The sequence below is a fragment of the Quercus suber genome, unplaced genomic scaffold (genome assembly GCF_002906115.3).
Source record: "Quercus suber isolate HL8 unplaced genomic scaffold, Cork oak 2.0 scaffold_420, whole genome shotgun sequence".
NCBI classification, from domain to species: Eukaryota; Viridiplantae; Streptophyta; class Magnoliopsida; order Fagales; family Fagaceae; genus Quercus; species Quercus suber.
The window spans coordinates 518845-536450 of NW_027069871.1; the positions used below are offsets into that span (position 1 = coordinate 518845).

A 17606-nucleotide genomic window follows, 5' to 3' on the forward strand; every position below is an offset into this window, starting at 1 on the left:
GTCCTTGTGGATCTGGGGGTCGAGTTTGTTGAGCCTTTGCTAAAAGAAGGAGCTCGGGGGCCAAACATGGATGTAAAATTCGTTGGCATAATCTCCTTGAAGGAACCCCTATCTTGGAAGGTGTATGTTGATGGCGTGGCAAATTAAAGAGGATTAGGAGTGGGGCTAGTAATAATATCTCCTAAAAGGATCATTATGGAGAAATCCTTAAGGCTGGACTTCTCAGCCTTGAATAATGAGGTGGAGTACGAGGCTTTGTTGATAAGAATGGCCATGGTTTAGAAAAAGGGAAGAAGGACGGTGCAGATGTTTTCATATTCAAGGTTGATTGTAAGCCAAGTAGAGGGAGAACTGGAAATCAGGGATGTGAGAATGCAGGACTGTTTGAGTTAAGTTAAGCATTTTGCAATCAGGGTTTGAATCATTCTCCTTACAAAAAATCCCAAGGAGCAGGAACATGCATGCTGACTCTCTTGCCATCCTCCCAACCTACTCAGCGTAGAGTTTTCCTCGGGTCATCCTCGTTGAAGATCTATGCAGGCTTACCGAAACAAGAAAGCAAAACGTCCTGTCCACTAGACTAGGGTAGGGCCTAGCTGGATGGATCCTATTGTGCTATTTCTTAGGGATGACATCTTGCCCAAGGAGAGGGGTGAAGCTGATAAAGTGTGAAGAAGGGCTCCTCGATTCTGCTTGTCCGAGGATCAAAAGTTATACAAGTGCTCTTTTTCTGGGCCATATTTGCTATGTGTCCATCTTGAGGCAGTTGACCCACTCCTATAGGAGCTACACGAGGGGATTTGTGAAAGCCATATAGAGGGCAGGTCATTGTCCCATAGGGCCCTTACCCAGGGGTATTAGTGGACAAGTATGTAGAAGGAAGTGCAGGAATATGTGAAGAAGTGTGACCAATGCTAGAGGTACTCCCCAAATATTCACCAGTTAGGGGGTGTCCTCAATCCTTTGTCTAGCCCCTGGCCTTTCGCCTAATGGGGCTTGGACATTGTGGGACCCTTTTGTTAGGTTCTAAATGTTTAGAACAATTGGCAAATCGTGAACATAAACTTGTCTAGGTATAGATCTTAGAGTCTATAGGTTTTATTAGACAATGCTCAAGGTGATTCAAGTCAAGATTCAAGAACATACAAGCTGCAGGAAGAAGACTTCATATTTTGCCTGGTTCGATTGATCGAAGAACAGGCTCGATCAATCAAAAATCGTATCTGCAGAATTTTAAGTCGGCCCAAACAACAGCTTAAGCCCATTAAGGATTAGGGTTTTAGATCTACTTCTCCCACTATATAAAGGAAACCCTAAGCCACGTTTTTTAGACTGAAGAAAGAGAGATTAAAGTGCCTCTTGTGCCTCTTTTTGGTTTATAGGGTTTTGTACCCAAACTTCTCTAAAGTCTTGGTTGCTTAAGAGTTGTATTATTGCTCATATTTTCTGTTTTGTGTAAATCTCTTGTGAGATCTAGAGAAACTTTCATTTACACAAAGCTTAGGGTTTTCAAGGAGGAGATGTTATCTACACCTTGATGATCAACTCAGTTGCTACCATTGAAGTTTAAAGAAAACCAAGCGTGGGTGCTTGTATCTGGTGGTGAATCCAAGGAAGAAGGAGTCCGTGGATTCGGAGTTTGCACATGGTCGTGTCAATAAGTTCTACTGGTGGGTAGCAATAAGAAGTCGAGCGTAGGGGCTTGTAAGCCTTATTGTATGAACTTCGATTCTTTCAAGATAATGGATTCAAGTTTACCTTAAGGATAGCTAGGTCAAATCATCTCCAGGTTTTTACCATGTGGTTTCCTAGATCATCATATCTTTGTGTTATTTATATTTTCGCTGCTATATACTTGATATGATTGTTTGATTGTGATAACTTAGATTTGCATAATTTGACTAAGTTAATCACTTGACTAATTAACTAGGTTAATCCGGTTGTATTAAGGGGTCTAAAAACTGTTCACAAGCAATATGAGCAATCTCAACATTAGAGATTCTCTTAAATTCCTCCAAAAAAACATCATTAAAAATAGCATTCATAACTTTGCTATTGAAAGTAGCTGCTTCTTTCTAAAAAGTTTACCACTCACTCATAGGAGTAGTGGGCTTCTCCCTTCCGTATTTAATGTAGTTTCAGACTCTCTCATCTATTGATTTTAGGAATGCTTTCATCCTTACTTTCCAATAAGCATAATTATTTTCATCAAAGTAAGGTAGAATGACAAGAGAGTGTCTGTGTTCCATGACAACAGGGGTCAAGGATCAGCTCTTAGATTAAAAGATCTACAACAAAAGAGCAACCTACTCTAATATCACTTGTACGTTTTTAGACCCCTTAAAACACAACCAGATTAACCTAGTTAATTAACCAAGTGATTACTTAATCAAATTATCAGATCTAGGTTAACACAAATATATCATATCAATGTAAAACGTGAAAAAATAAAGAACACAAAGATATGATGACCTAAGAAAACCAAACCGATAAAAAACCTAGGGAGGATTTAACCTAGCTATCCTCAAGGTAAACTGAATCTACTATGAAAGAATTGAAGTTTACACAATAGCGACTTAGACCACTAACATCTTATTACTACCTCAAGTAGGAAACTTACTACCACGACCACATGACAGTTCTGAGTTCAAAGACTACTTCTTTCCTGGATTCCCAACAAATACAAGCACTCCAACTTGTGTATCTTTAAGCTCTTGAATCTGTAACTGAATTGATCACCAAGTTCTTGACATAGTCTTGATCCTTGATAACCCTAAGTATGTGTGAAGGTAAACACCTCTAGATCTCACAAAAGATTCACACACACAGCATAAAGAATAACCTCAAAACATGGCTAGGGTTTTCCCTTTTATACTTAAGACAAAACATAAAACCCTACATGTCAAACGAGCTTGGGCTGAGTTAGAAAGGCCTGCATAATTCATACTCATTCTAGCTGTAAAAACAATAGCAACTGATGGAACCAACGAATTCCCCTGTCTAGATGACCTCATCAAATATCTTCATCTACCTATCACAGCATGGACGAAGAAAAAGAAACCATTAATGAGAAGGTTCAATGCCATGAACCGTTACCAATTAGCTATCAGACCATTGGTAGCTTCTTCAAAACCTACATTAATAAGCCTTAAGGCATTACAGAAGGAGCACTAAAGCCACAATTAAGGCCCTAACGGCTAGAAACCATGAAATTATATATACACACTCGATAGAACTAGACAAGATACATACACATTCACCCAACAAGATAATTCTGGTATTCTAAGCTTTCTTATTTTCCTAAAAAACTTCTGTGCACTGACTTTGGCATTGAAGGCGTTGTGGCAAGCACCACACTGGTGACCACTTGAAAGAAACCTTATTCCACATTTGTAGGTGCAGTGACGAGGATCCTGTTCCATCTGGACAACAACTGACAATCTTCTCATCATTAGTTTGGTGTTGTCTGTGGGAACGACATTTTCATACTTAGGTTTGAAAATGTAGTTCCAGTCAATTCCCAAATTCAAATGGAATCCAACCAAGATTCTACAGCATTAGCCCTGCAAATCTAGACACTTGCAGCTAGTGTGGAAAAACTCACCAGACAAAACCAGGAGATGAGGCTACAGCTCCAATAAGAGGAGAGCTGGTCTAAGACCAATCACGAGGACGAATGAGATAGTCAAAGAAGGAATGGCTGTCAAAGACTAGATACCTCAGAAGGACCAAGCTCAGATCTTTTCTGGGAAATGAGAAAGGAGATGGACGGGCTAAAGAACACCATTAAAGGAAAAATGGACCAAAGCCTAGACAGAATGGTTAGGATGACTTATTCACCTTTCACAACGGCAGTTCTAGAATGCCCAATGCCATCAAAATTTCTCCTACCTCAACTGGAACCGTTTGACGGACTAAAAGACCCCCTAGATCACCTCAACACTTTTAAGACGACCCTGGGTCTTCAACACCCTCATAACAAAATACTATGTCGTTCATTCCCCACCACTCTCAAAGGAGCTGCAAGAGAATGGTTCACAAAATTACCAATGTCGTCCATCAATAGCTTCGAGCAGTTGGGCAATTCCTTCTTATGCCACTTCGTCGGGAGGCAGCGCCCGAGAAGGCCAACAGATCATTTACTTACCATCAAACAGAGAGAAAATGAAACCCTGAGATCGTATGTGAAGCATTTCACTCGCAAAACTTTAGAGGTCAACGAAGCTGATGACAAGGTGCAACTAACAACCTTTAAGGCTAGATTGAAATCCAGGGAGTTCGTGGTCTCACTATCGAAGAATCCCCTAAAGACGATGGTAGAGATGCTCTTGAAGGCACAGAAATACATGAACGCTGAAGACGCCTTAGCATCAATAAAAGACGTAGAGAAGACCAGTGAAAAGGGAAGGAAGGAAGACGATAGGAGATGACGAAAAAGAAAGTGTTCAGATCGTCAGAATAATGACGAGGGTAAAAGGAAAGATGACAAAGCTCCTCGGAAGGTAAAATTCACTCCTTTAGTTATGCCCATTAACAAAAGTTTGGCACAGATTAAAGATGAGCATTACCTCAAATGGCCAAGGCCGTTACATTCATCACTCAATGTACATGACAAGAAGTATTGCTGTTTCCACAAGAATTATGGTCACTACACAGAAGATTGCAAGGACCTGAAGGAGTAGATAGAAGAACTCATACGTAAAGAGAAATTGCAGAGGTTTGTAAAGAAAGGAGAACCTAGTAAGTCCAAGTATGAAAACAAGGACAAGCACGAAGCCTCATCGAGGGACGAAGATTACGCATCCCAACGTCCACCAAGTGTGATTGGGGAAATAAAGATGATCACAGGTGGGTCGTTCAGATCCCTTAAGAAGTCACACCAAAGCTAAGTAAACAGCATCCACAGGATCACACCCCTAAAGCAAAGACAGACAGACAGGGATATGTTTTTCTCAAAAGAAGACGGCAGAGGAGTGAAGCAGCCTCATGACGACCCCTTGGTCATAATGCTCACGACAAAAGTGTTCAATACTAGGAGAATCCTCATAGACAACGGCAGCTCCACATACATCATCTACCTATCCGCCTTTCAACAGCTAAAGTTAGATCTAAGAAGGCTGCACCCTTTTGAGTTCCCTCTTGTCAGCTTCAGTGGGGACAGGGTGTACCCCAAAGGTATAGTGACATTAACGGTCACAGTGGGGTCTTCTCCGCGACAATTGACTCGTTAGTTGGACTTCCTCATGGTAGATTGTCCCTCTTCATACAATGTGATCATAGGGAGGCCCACACTTAACCGCTAGAAGGCATCCACGTCCACCTATTGCCTGAAAGTAAAATTTCCAATAGAAAATGGGGTAGGTGAAGTAAAAGGAGATCAAGTATTGGCTAGAGAGTGCTACCAGGCAGTGTTGGCTGCAAAAAAAAACCATACGTAGATGATCGAGGAGAAAGACGAGGAGAAGGTGGAAGCCTTGGAGACGTGGAGCTAGTAGACAAATAAACAACAAAGACTACAAGAGTAGGGACGACTATGAGTGCAGACATGAGGAGGAAATTAGTCTAATTCCTTAGGGAAAACCTGGACATCTTCGCCTGGAACCATGAAGACATGCCAGGTATATCATTAGAGATTATCTAGCACATGTTAATGTTGACCCCGAGAAAAAGCCCATCCAACAAAGACGACGGGTGTTCACTCCGAAACGGAACCAGGCAATCATGGACGAAGTAAATAAACTACTAGCAGCAGGTTTCATCCGCAAGGTCTACTACTCAGACTAGCTAGCCAACATCGTCCTTGTAAAGAAGATAAATGGGAAATGGACGATGTGCGTGGACTTCACATACCTAAATAAGGCCTGCCCAAAGGACAGCTTCCCCCTATCGAGGATAGATCAGCTAGTGGATTTCACAGTGGGACACAAGCTCCTGACCTTCATGGACACATTCTTAGGATACAACTAGATAAAAATAACTAAAGAAGACCAAGAGAAAACTGCCTTTATCACAAGCTAAGGGCTTTACTGCTACAAGGTGATGCCCTTCGGGTTGAAAAATGCAAGAGCAACCTACCAGAGGCTAGTAAACAAAATGTTCAGTAAACAAATTAGGAGAAACATGGAAGTGTACGTAGACGACATGCTCGTCAAGAGTAGAGAAGAGACTGCTCATCTGGACAACCTCCAAGAGACGTTCACAACTTTCAAACAATATCAAATGAAGTTAAACCCCAGCAAGTGCGCATTTAGGGTGGCGTAAGGAAAGTTTTTAAGGTTCATGGTGTCCCAGAGAGGAATAGAAGCAAACCCAAAGAAGGTACTAGCCATACTAGAGATGGCATCCCCCAAGACCGTGAAGGAAGTCCAGAAGCTCACAGGCAAGATAGCAGCACTCAACAGATTCGTCTCAAAGGCAATGGATAAATGTCTGCCCTTCTTCAAGACGCTAAAATAGGCCTTCATTTGGACGGACGAGTGTGAGAAAGCTTTCCAGGAACTCAAGCACTACCTGAGCAATCCACCTCTCTTAAGCCCGTTTAAGGAGGGAGAAAACTTGCATCTGTACTTAGCAGTGTCAACTACAGCTATGAATGCTGCCTTAATTCGAGAAGAGGATGGAAGACAACTCCCAGTTTACTATGTCAGCCAGGCTTTCTAAGGGGGCAGAAGCCAAGTACCCACGCATAGAGAAGATTGAATTTGCTTTGATTGTAGCTTCACGCAAGTTGCGCCCTTACTTCTAGGCGAACCCTATCCTGGTAATGATGGACCAACTTATAAAAAAGTCGATGAACAAGCCCGAGGCTGCAGGGAGGATGATCCAGTGGGCCATTGTGCTCAACCAATTCAACATTGAATACCACCTCAAGACAGCTATCAAGGCTCAGGCATTGGCGGATTTCATCGCCGAATTTACAGCCCCAGATGAAGAGGGAGATACAAACAAACTAGAAAGGTGGACGATTCAAACTGACAGTTCGTCAATTCGAAAGAGGGGCAGAGTAGGGGTCATTGTCATCACCCTAAAGGGAGAGACGCTCAGATACGAAGTCTAGCTAACATTCTCGGCCACCAACAATGAAGCTAAATACGAAGGAGTACTGACATGATTGAGGGTCGAGAAGGCACTAGGAATCAAAAACTTGCTTCTCTAGAGCAATTCCAAGCTCGTTGTAAGTCAGATAAAAGGGGATTTTGAAGTAAATGAGGAAAGGATGCAAAAATACCTAAGGTTGACGAAACTTCTGGCACAAGAGTACGATCAAATAGAGTTCACATAGATCCCCAGAAGCCAGAATATGGGGGTAGATGAGCTGGCGAAGCAGCCGTCATCAGAAGCAGGGCCAATGGATGCAAATCTAAAGATTAAAGTCCAGAAGCGCCCTAGCATCGAAAAGGTCCCTACCTTCACAATCCAGAGCGAAAGCAACTAGATGACCCCGATCTTGTCCTTCCTTCAAGACGGATGACGTCACCTTTTTCTTTTTCCTTTTTTCTTTTTTCCTTAACCTAGATCTCTCTTTCTCCCTCTTTAGTCTTAGTTTTCAATGGGTTAGGCAATGAGCGGGTGGGGTTTCTATTCTTGTTCTTTAGATGGGGAGGGACGAGTCGTTTGTTATTTTAATTTCTAGTTTTTTAAATTAATGTTTTTAAAATTAAGAAATAAATAATCGAATGAAAATAAAATATTAAATTAAGGGCAAGTTAACGATAAGAATGGATGGAATGTTAACAAATGACTAAATTGAGGAGGATTGAAATTTAAAGGACTAAAATAAAAAATTGTGAAATTTAAAGGGTAGGTTTTGCATTTTGACCTTAAAAAAAAAAAGGTTTCTCACTATTTTCTTAATAAAACAAATATATAATTTTACAATATAAGGGGGATGAGATAGGAGTATTCAGCCCCCAATTCTCCATATGAAATGAATAATATAATGTGAATTAATTATTGAGAAGGCTCTTGGAAATGTCTAACCTTCTTTTTTCTTTTTCTTTTTTGATGGGATGTCTTACCAATCTTTGATGAAGTGTTTTATATATATATATATATATATATACAATATAGAAATTCTACTTTAACCTAATCTAAGTGTATATGTGTGTGAAGCTCCCTCCTGAAGATTTGAACTTCAACTCTTACCCCTCACACTCTACAAGTATTTATACTTGTAAAGTAATTATCTCATCAAAGATGTGCGGTGATATCTTTGATGAAGTGTTAACCTAGTATAGTTTTCTTCTATTTTCATTAATATAAAAAAAATAGTAAAAGTAACATCCGTAGTTATTTTAGGTGATAAATTGATTGGTAATATGCTGATGTAATGAATAATTCGGCAGTGTCTTGTACCGACTTGTTCCGAAGTCTTTAGTTTTTAATGCAATCTAATTTACCTAAAAATATATGTGTATGTTCCCATGCATATTCCAACAATTATATATTGTTCTGTTGGTGGCGATACAAAATACTTAATTTTATGCCCTATAACTTGGGAGAAAATCAAACTTAGAAATATGATTTTGTTTTTGTTGACTAGTTTTTGTACGTAATATTGTAACATGTAGCTCTTGTACCTTATGCCCGACTGAAACTGAAACAAGAGTCAAGAGACTCAAGACTGGGGCATTTGAAGAAAATGAGGAACAAGCAAAATATTCCCACTCTAACTATCTTCCTATGTACTAAAATCCAAAAGCATTGCTTCCTCTATCTATAAAGGAAGAAAGAACTGCATCATTCATACTCATTTCAAATTCAATTAGCTGTAAGAACAGCAAAATCAAAAGCAAGCAAACATGACTCAGATTGTTTCTAGAACTTGCATCAAACCTTCTTCACCTACTCCTCACAACCTCAAAACTTTTAAACTCTCTCTTCTTGACCAACTCTCTCCGCCCATCCATGGCAACACGACCTTCTTCTTCCCCACCGATGTAGGTGCAGCCACTAGCCACCACCAATCCCAATTTGGAATTCTCACGTAAATCCCAACTCCTCCAGCAATCTATATCCGATACCCTCACCCGCTTCTACCCCCTTGCTGGCCGCCTCCTTGATGCCTCCACCATCGACTACAATGACGATGGTGGGTTCTTCATCGAAGCCCGATGTGATAGTCCGCTTTCCGACTTCCTTAGCAAACCAAACTTTGAGACACTTGATCAATTCCTTCCCACCACTGATCCTGAAACCCTGGAATTGCCCAAGGGTTCCATGTGGCTTATCAAGTTCAGCTGCGGTGGCACCACTGTTAGTGTTTCCCTTTCACAAAAGATTATCGATATTGCTTCGCTACTAACGCTGTTAAAGAGCTGGACCGAGACATGTCGAGGTTTGAGTGAACCTATTCTCCCCAATTTCACTGGATTTTCTCTCTTGCCGCCTAAGGAGATTCCAGGAATGTCAGCGTCTGTGAAAATTTCCGGCGATAAGTTCAAAATCGGGAGGTTCGTGATCAGTGCCTCTAAAATTGCAGAGCTTAGAGTAAAAGTTATAAGCATGATTGGACGAGAGCAATACTATCCTTCACGTGTAGAACTAGTACTAGCAAAACTCTGGAAATGCGATGGCAGCGGTTGTCAAATCAAAAACCGGGTCTTTGAAGCCCACCGTGTTGTCTCAAGGATTGAACCTCCGCGGTAGAATGGACCCGCCTTTGCCTGACACAGTGTTTGGAAACTTCGTGTGGCCGTTTGCGGTGATTGTTGAAGAAGAGAGCGACCTAGAACTACACAAGCTAGTGCAAAGCATGAGGGAGACAAAGAATGACTTCCTCAACAACAAGGCAAACAAGTTCAAAGGGAAAGGAGGTTTCGCGGCTCTAATGGATGCTCTCAAGGAGAGGGCAGAGATCTTCAGGAATAGGAAGGAATTGGTGGTATACAAATGCTCAAGTTGGTCCAAATTTCCATTGTATGAAACCGATTTCGGGTGGGGCAAGCCGGTATGGAACACAAGTATAAACAAGCTTGGAGTAATACCATTTCTTTGCAGGGTACGACTGACGGTGACCTTGGATGAGGAAGAGATGTCCACATTTGAACAACATGAGGAGCTTCTAGAATTTGCTTCAGTGAACCCCAGCATTGATGTTTGATTTCGCTAGTAACTATTTAAATTTAGGCCAGAATACAAAAAACACTTTCTAAATTTTACTGCTTTTCATTTCAACCCTCTAAGTTTATATCAAGTCATTTCACTCTTTTAAATTTGAAAGGCACTCAATTTAGACCTCTGTTAAATAGTCATTCAATTCTGCTGTTAACACTTCGAAACAACACCCTTTTTTTACTTATTTTATTTTATTTTTAATTAAATAAAATTTAAAATCATGATCAGTCGAAAACGGCGTGGTACTAAAACAGAGCAACAGAGGGAGATTAACAAACTAACAGAAAAAAATGACCATCTATTAATTAACAACTAATCACACTAAGACACCTGTATTAGCAAGCAAAGTGCACACCACATGCCCATTATAAGAATAAAAACAGGTTATAGAAAAACTACATACAGCTTAAGAGCTGTTTACATAAACGACTGTAGCTTTTGTCAGTCTTCTTCTTTATCTTGCCGTTGACTCGATTCTCTTTGTGTTTGTGCTTGGCCTGATTGTCCCTCTTGTTCTCGATATTTTGAGACAAGGAACCGAGAAAGCTTATAAAGGACTACTATATACATTTTATGAAAAGCTTGCTGTCGATATTCTTGATCTTTTCAACATTAGAGCTTTCTATGAACAAAATCTTTGAAAATTCAACAAAAGTAAAGGAAACAAAAATATATTACTACTGGATTCATCACACGCGCTTTGCAAATGCAATAATACTCTTTTTTTTATTTTTAATTTAGTGTTATAATGTTTAGAAGTGATATAAATAACTATTGTATTTTTTTTTTTTTTAAGAAAGAGGAAAGTAATATGGACTAATATTTAAAAATGAGATAAAGATAGTGTCTTAGGTTTTAGGTTGAATGGAGAAGTTAAAATAAAAAGGCTAAAACTTAAATTATTCTTTTAGCTAGTTTGTATTTTTTAATTTAAATTAAAATTATTTAACTATTTTCTCAAAAAAAAAAAACTAAAAAATATAGGTATTTTAGACGGTTTAAGAATTTATATGAGAATATTTTAGCACGCAGAATGTTAAGACCCAAACAAAAGATCCTGTTATTAATGGTATATGTTAATTAGGGGAAGAGATCTTAATTGCATCGGATGCAGAATTACGGGATTGGGAGACAGAACAATAGGAATATTTGAATAATTAACTTGGAGTCTTAAAATATTGTAATTGTAAGTAACTAGACATGAACTTTTTACTTTTTTTTATTTTTTATTATAAGTGAACAATCCAATGGAATTCTAATTCTGATAGGGCAGCCTGTGATCAAGAATATCGGGGGCCAACTTGGCTTCACTTGTTGTCGTTGCCCCCCAGACCCTCAAGCTCCCTTGCATGGTCTCTTCATTTAACTTCTTATTTTCCACATATAAGAACTGCCAATTATTTTCTTAAAAAAAGTGTGACATGTTCACTTTTTTAGATGATGAATTTTCATTTTATTTATTAATGTGTGGCATGATGGAAATAATGTAAAAATTTATTGGTCATTAGATGTCAAGAAACTAATCTTAAATTAGTCGTTTTCATTGTATGTAATAGGAAATCCTCATTATATTTATGTTCTAAATTTTATATTTTCTTTAACTTCCCTTATAGAAAGTAAAGTGATGACTCCATATTTTCTTTAACATCCCTTATAGAAAGTGAAGTGATGACTCCATTTTACAATCTTTCTAGTCAAGAAGTATAATCTCCTTAGTCGATTTTCCAAAGTCGCCCCCTGGTTCTCACAAATTTGAGTGAAATTTATAAATAAATAAATAAATAAAATTTACTACAATTAATTGTGTGCATAAGTGTATTTTTTGTGCTTTTTTATATTTATGTAAAATTTAAATTTAATTTTTAAAAAGCACAATTTAAAAAATACCTAAGTGATAGATTAATGTAACTTGTATCCACCCAATTAAAAAAAAAAAATTATTTTTAATTTTGATCATAATTCACAAATCAATGTTTACTAACGGAAATACAAGACTTCAAAATCAAAAAAGAAAAAAAATCTTTTAATTTAGAGTAAAACTTAAGTGCAGTCCTTTACATGTTTTACATTATATTCAACAATTAAATTCAAACATATGATTGCATTAACTAATAAGACACAAATACTATTATCTTTTTAAAAGACAATTAACTTCAATGCAATTATTTATTTGAATTTATTTGAAAAACCTAATATTATACTTAATTTTTACCCTTTAATTTATTGAATGAAAATCTTTTCTCTAAAAATCAAGAAGCTTCCAAGAGAAATTTTATATTTGGTGAAGTTATTAGAATGAGGTGTCATTCCAAAGAATATAGATAGTGTATGAAATTGCTTGTCTTTTACCTCCAATTTAACCTCTTTTTTACTTCTATTTTTACATGCCCTCAGACATTACTATATTCTTTCTTTCTTTTTTCTTTTTTTTTCTTTTTTTGGTAACAGTGGCAGAGCCAGGGACTTAGAGAAAAAAAGTATACCATGTTTTTTTATATATGTAACATCTCACCCATAATATGTGGGTCCCATCTATAAGACTTACATATTGTGAATGAGAAGTTACACGTATTAGATATTTAGACACATCATATAACTCCTCGCTGATGAGAAAATTTCAACAAACGCAAATGAAATAAATTATAATAGGAAGGAATCCACAGGAAGATACCGAATTACAAAAGTGGGAGGGAGAGGGAATAGTAGGCATATTAGACTGACTTGGAGCCAGCAACTTCAAAATCGATGACAATAACTTTTTATTTTATTTTAATAGATGATACCTAAAAGGTCCAATGGAAAGCAGGGACTATTGACACAGGATAAAAAATAACAGTGATCTTAAACAGCTGAGAAGCAGTTAGTCTAAGATGGTTGCGGCAACAAATTCTAATGTGCAGCATCTTCCTCCTCACAGAATTTTGTGTATTCCTTTGAACCCATCAAGGATTCTAATTCTGATGGATTGTTTGGCTTCAGCTTGATCATCCATCCGTCTTCATATGGACTTTTATTAATCTTCATTACAAAATGTGTAAAAAAAAAAACACAATCAGGCAAATGAAATTCAACATCATTTAGTTCCAAAGAAAGTAGTGAATAAACAAAACATGGAATTATGATTGCAACGGAAAAGAAGAGAAAGTCAAGTAGCTATAGAGCACATGTTTATATTGTGTCCCATATAATGTACTGGAATATTGGACACAAGCCAAACTCATATAATATATTGCAATGATTGCAAAAATTTATTGTCTTGTTAGCAATCAAAAATAAATAAATCATGAAGGATGAAGTAAAGGGAAAGAATTACCAAGCCAGGTGATTCAGCCAGCTTTGAATTAACCTCAACAACCTCACCCGAGATTGGAGAATTGACATCACTGGTTGCTTTGACACTTTCCACGGCTCCAAAGCTGCCACCTTGTGAAACTGAGGCCCCAGGTTCTGGCAGTTCCACAAACACTACCTCTCCAAGATGGTCCTGTAAATGATTGAATTTGAAGCTCCATGTTTCAATTTTAAATTATCATTGAATATTCTATGTTTTCTCTATAATCTTTTTCTATACGTATCGATTACGTATCATCAGGCCCAACTGCCCAAGAAATAGCTAATTTTATAAAAAAAAAAAAATTAAAAAATTAACACCACCTGGTGTTTTTTTATCAGAATGTACATTTCTTAAATTAATCCTTTCATCCAAATAAACCTTTTTGTTCTTATATATTTCTTTTACTTTCTTTCTCTTTATTTAATTGCTTCACAGTGCTTTCTCAAATTAAAAAATTAAAAAAATTTAAAAAAAAATTTAAAAAAATTTTAATTTAAAATTTTAAAAATTTAAATTTAAATTTATAAAATAAAATAAAATAAAAAATAAAATAAAAAACTTCATAGTATAGTGATTAACAGATTATCATCTAATCACACTCAATTAAAATACATATCCTGTTCACATGCCTATTGATTTTGCTCGTGATCAGACTACTTTATTTATATATATGTTCTGCTCATTTCCCCATTGACTTAGCATGTGGCCAGGAGTTTTTGAAAGATAGCAATTAACCTAAGTAAGATTAGAACTAACTACCACCGAGTATAGATTAGTCTGGAGAGGTTTATTAACTAGATGATCAATAAGCCTAATGACAATACAATTTTTCCATTTTTTATAATTATCAAAGGTCACATGTTGTGATTGATGTATATAAAAGTGATATTACTTGTAATTCCATGTAAAAATGATGTTGCACTAATTACAATTTATAACATTAAAAAGTTCTGAAAGAAAATTATATAATTTATTATGTCTATAAGTGTCGTTATTTGTATCATTGAAAATGTAACAAGGTGATAACATGGAGGGAAAAACAATGTAAGCACACAAGTGTTCGCTAGAGCCTAGAGGGATACAATGCTGTCCCTTACAAGTCCAACATGAAATTCTCTCGTAATGAGGGTGAGTTATCTTCTAGAGTGGCATTTGTTTTCCCCCTAGGGTGCATTATGGGCCTTATGTCACTCATTTTCAAATGAGAACTTATAAATATTTGTCAACTGAATTATTATGAAAGTTATTGTGTTGATAGAATTACTTCCAAAATAAATATTTCATATAATTTAATTTGCTTAGGGGGAGGTGGGAAAAAATGAATGTTTCATGCTGTCAAAGTATGATTTTTTTTTTTAGGAGGGGAAAGATATATGGCTTTTTGGGTTTTTTTTAAGGGAGGATGGAAAAAAGAGGAGAAAATAGGGGAGGCAATATGTTTGGTAGGGAGGTGAAAATGGGAGAGATTTTGGTGAGGTCCTTTTTCTGCTGTATGTTTTATTAGCTTTGTTAGTTTATAAGTTTATAATAATTAAAAAGAATAAAAAATACTTCTTATAACTAAAAAAATCTTGTATTTTTATATAATAGGAATGAAAATAAATTTATACAAACTTATTCTATACTCTTTTTATTATTATTATTAACTATGCAGAAGAGTTTTTTATCCTCCTATATTTTCCGTTTCCCACTTTTTCATCCCCAAACTAGACATAGCATTAAAAGGAAAGGGCTTCGGGTGAGGGGTTATATGTGTTGGGCTTTATTGTGAATGTTCTGTTCTTGATTAAGGCCGAAGTCCAACTTCAAGGCTGAGATAGGCCCGCTACAGTTTGACCCCAACCAATCCTGGCATGTTTGTTAAGGCACAAAAAACTTAAGGTTTCTTTACATATGGGTTGTTAATCTCCGGCTAATATACCAGATTCTTTGGAGCTCTACTGGAGAGCTCTGATAAGCCCAATTGTAGCAAGCTTAGTTATTTTTTAGTCTAATTTGTAGTGTGTAAATTTTTTTTTTTAGGGGGGGTGGGGGGGGTGGGGGTTGTTTAAAGTAATGAAAAATGTCTCCCACCATAAGAACATAATCAACCATAACCATAAATAGACTTCAATCAAATTAGAAGGTTAGAGAAACATGGTTCCCTAGCAGAAGAAGATAATCAACCGGAATTAGACCTAAAGAATGGGGGCCGGCATTTTTCTTCAAATTAGACTCAAAGTTAGAGAAATATGGACTAAGATAAGGACGTGAATATGTGTGCAACAGTCATAAATGCAAAGCACCTTACTATATACAGTATTTTTTTTTTTTTTTTTATTTGAGATTTTTTTTTTTTCAAAGAGTTTAACTTATGACGTCTGTTCTTTATAATAACTCTTTATCATCAGACCAAAACACCAATCAATTTTTGGTGTAAGTGAGGATTGAACTCCATCTATATATTTGAGATTGAATTTGTCTATGCCACAAAATAAAAGTCTAAAAAACAAAAAAGTAAGAAAATTAAATACTAACTTCTTTGGTGTTGTATGTTAATTTTTTCAATTAGATTCAAGCCCATGGTTACATTGTACGAAGCAACACAAACAATATGATATTTTATAAAGATAGTTAAATTTTATACCATTATTTGTTTGAATTTAATTAAGAAATTATAAGTAAAAGATCTGTACTTAACCTTTTAAAATTAAAAAGTCTCCAACTAACCAAAAAGGACAGAATTAATTTTTATTGTTTATCTTTTTTTAATTTTTTATGTCTTTTTCTTTGCTCGCTTTTTTATATTTACGGAGAGAGAAAAAAAGAACAGCAATAATATTAGAAGAAGGCACAAAATCTCTCTCATTGTAATCTCTATTTCTTTAACAAAAAAACAAACAAACAAAAACGCCCCTTCTAATTCCTTATTACAATTTCAATGTCTAAATTTTAAGTGATAAAGAAATAAGAAGAAAAATCCAACATAATTTAGGTAAATGAGTAACTTTAACAAGCCAAAAGTTTGTACTTAAGCTCGTACTTAATATATAAATCTTCTACTAGTTCCTATCAAAAAACAAATCTTCTACTAGTACTCTAATAAGAGCAAGCATAAAGTTATGGTGGCTCAATAACTCTGAAGACAAAGGACAAACCACAAAATCAATATGAGATTGGTATAAATAACCTGAACAACAGGACTCTTTTTTTTTTTCTTCTTTTTTTTGGGTTTCATACCTGAGCATGATCGGTGATACCAATTGTAGCCACCGGGCCTTCATGCTTCACCCACTCATGTGAAGAAGCATACTTCAACCCATCCAAAACTGCACAATATAACCTACAGAAATCAGCTTTACAAAGAACAACCCATTATATACAAACAACAACTATTCAAGCTAAAGAATGAAGCATTTCTTATGTTGGTTGAAGAAAGCTTAACGCAGAACAACCAAACTTTCCTTACAATTCCACAGAGAGAGAGAGAGAGAGAGAGAGAGAGAGAGAGAGAGCCCATTAAAGTTGAAGGAAAAGAATACCAGAAGAGAAGCAGCGGGAGAGAGAGAATGCAGGAGAGAGATGGGCTTTGGAGGCACAAGAAATTCTGAGTGCATTGGCTGTGGAAGAAGCCCACATTCTCAGAGCCATGTTATCTTCTATATTATCTGTGTTTCTGGTTATCTCAAGCGCAGAGGTAGATAACAAAGAATGAATGAGTTAAGTTCATATATTTCCTGGTTTTGTTATCTTGGATGAATGGTGGGCAACGAAAGCCTCATCCAAACCTAAGACCTGAATACAGAGAGCCAGTGCTTTTATTTCTTTTCTTTTTCTTTTTCTTTTTTCTTTTTTTTTTTCTTTTTTTTTTTTGTTGTTTCCCTTTCTTAATTTTTTTGTGATTATAGTCAAAGAAATTACCTCTTCTCACGCCCACCAGAAAAAATAAACTTCTGTACCCATAGATCAAACAAAATTACATTTCATTTGTACGATTTTTTGCTATAATGCAAAGACACACCCAATTGCACACTCAAATTCACAACATGTTTAGGGGCTGTTTGAATTTAGTATTTTCCATCACCCATCACTCTGTTTTCATCACTCATAACTCAAAACGTGGGTCCCACGGTTGTTTGGTTTGTTTGGATTTGTTTTCAGTTTTTGTTTCCATCAC

At 36.6% G+C, this 17606-nt stretch overlaps 1 protein-coding gene and 1 pseudogene across 1 annotated transcript; one reads left to right on the forward strand and one right to left on the reverse strand.

Moving 5' to 3' along the window:
• Positions 1–8801: 8801 nt before the first annotated feature.
• On the forward strand, positions 8802–10102 carry LOC136062489 (vinorine synthase-like; annotated as a pseudogene).
• Positions 10103–12723: 2621 nt separating this feature from the next.
• Positions 12724–17206, reverse strand: LOC112005463 (glycine cleavage system H protein, mitochondrial). The gene is made up of 4 exons (XM_024037709.2): positions 16972–17206; positions 16670–16758; positions 13430–13600; positions 12724–13134 (listed from the first exon to the last, which is right to left on the reverse strand). The coding sequence occupies exons 1-4, from the start codon at positions 17078–17080 to the stop codon at positions 13006–13008; spliced, it is 498 nt and encodes a 165-aa protein (XP_023893477.1). The 5' UTR covers positions 17081–17206; the 3' UTR covers positions 12724–13005.
• Positions 17207–17606: the final 400 nt, after the last annotated feature.

Excerpts from the sequence above, each read along its gene's own strand:
- LOC112005463 (XM_024037709.2), bottom strand. The coding sequence starts at position 17,080 with ATGGCTCTGAGAATGTGGGCTTCTTCCACAGCCAATGCACTCAGAATT. Across the intron at positions 16,759-16,971 it reads CTCCCGCTGCTTCTCTTCTG|TTTTGGATGGGTTGAAGTAT; the intron begins GTATTCTTTTCC and ends TATATTGTGCAG. Across the intron at positions 13,601-16,669 it reads GTATCACCGATCATGCTCAG|GACCATCTTGGAGAGGTAGT; the intron begins GTATGAAACCCA and ends AATCATTTACAG.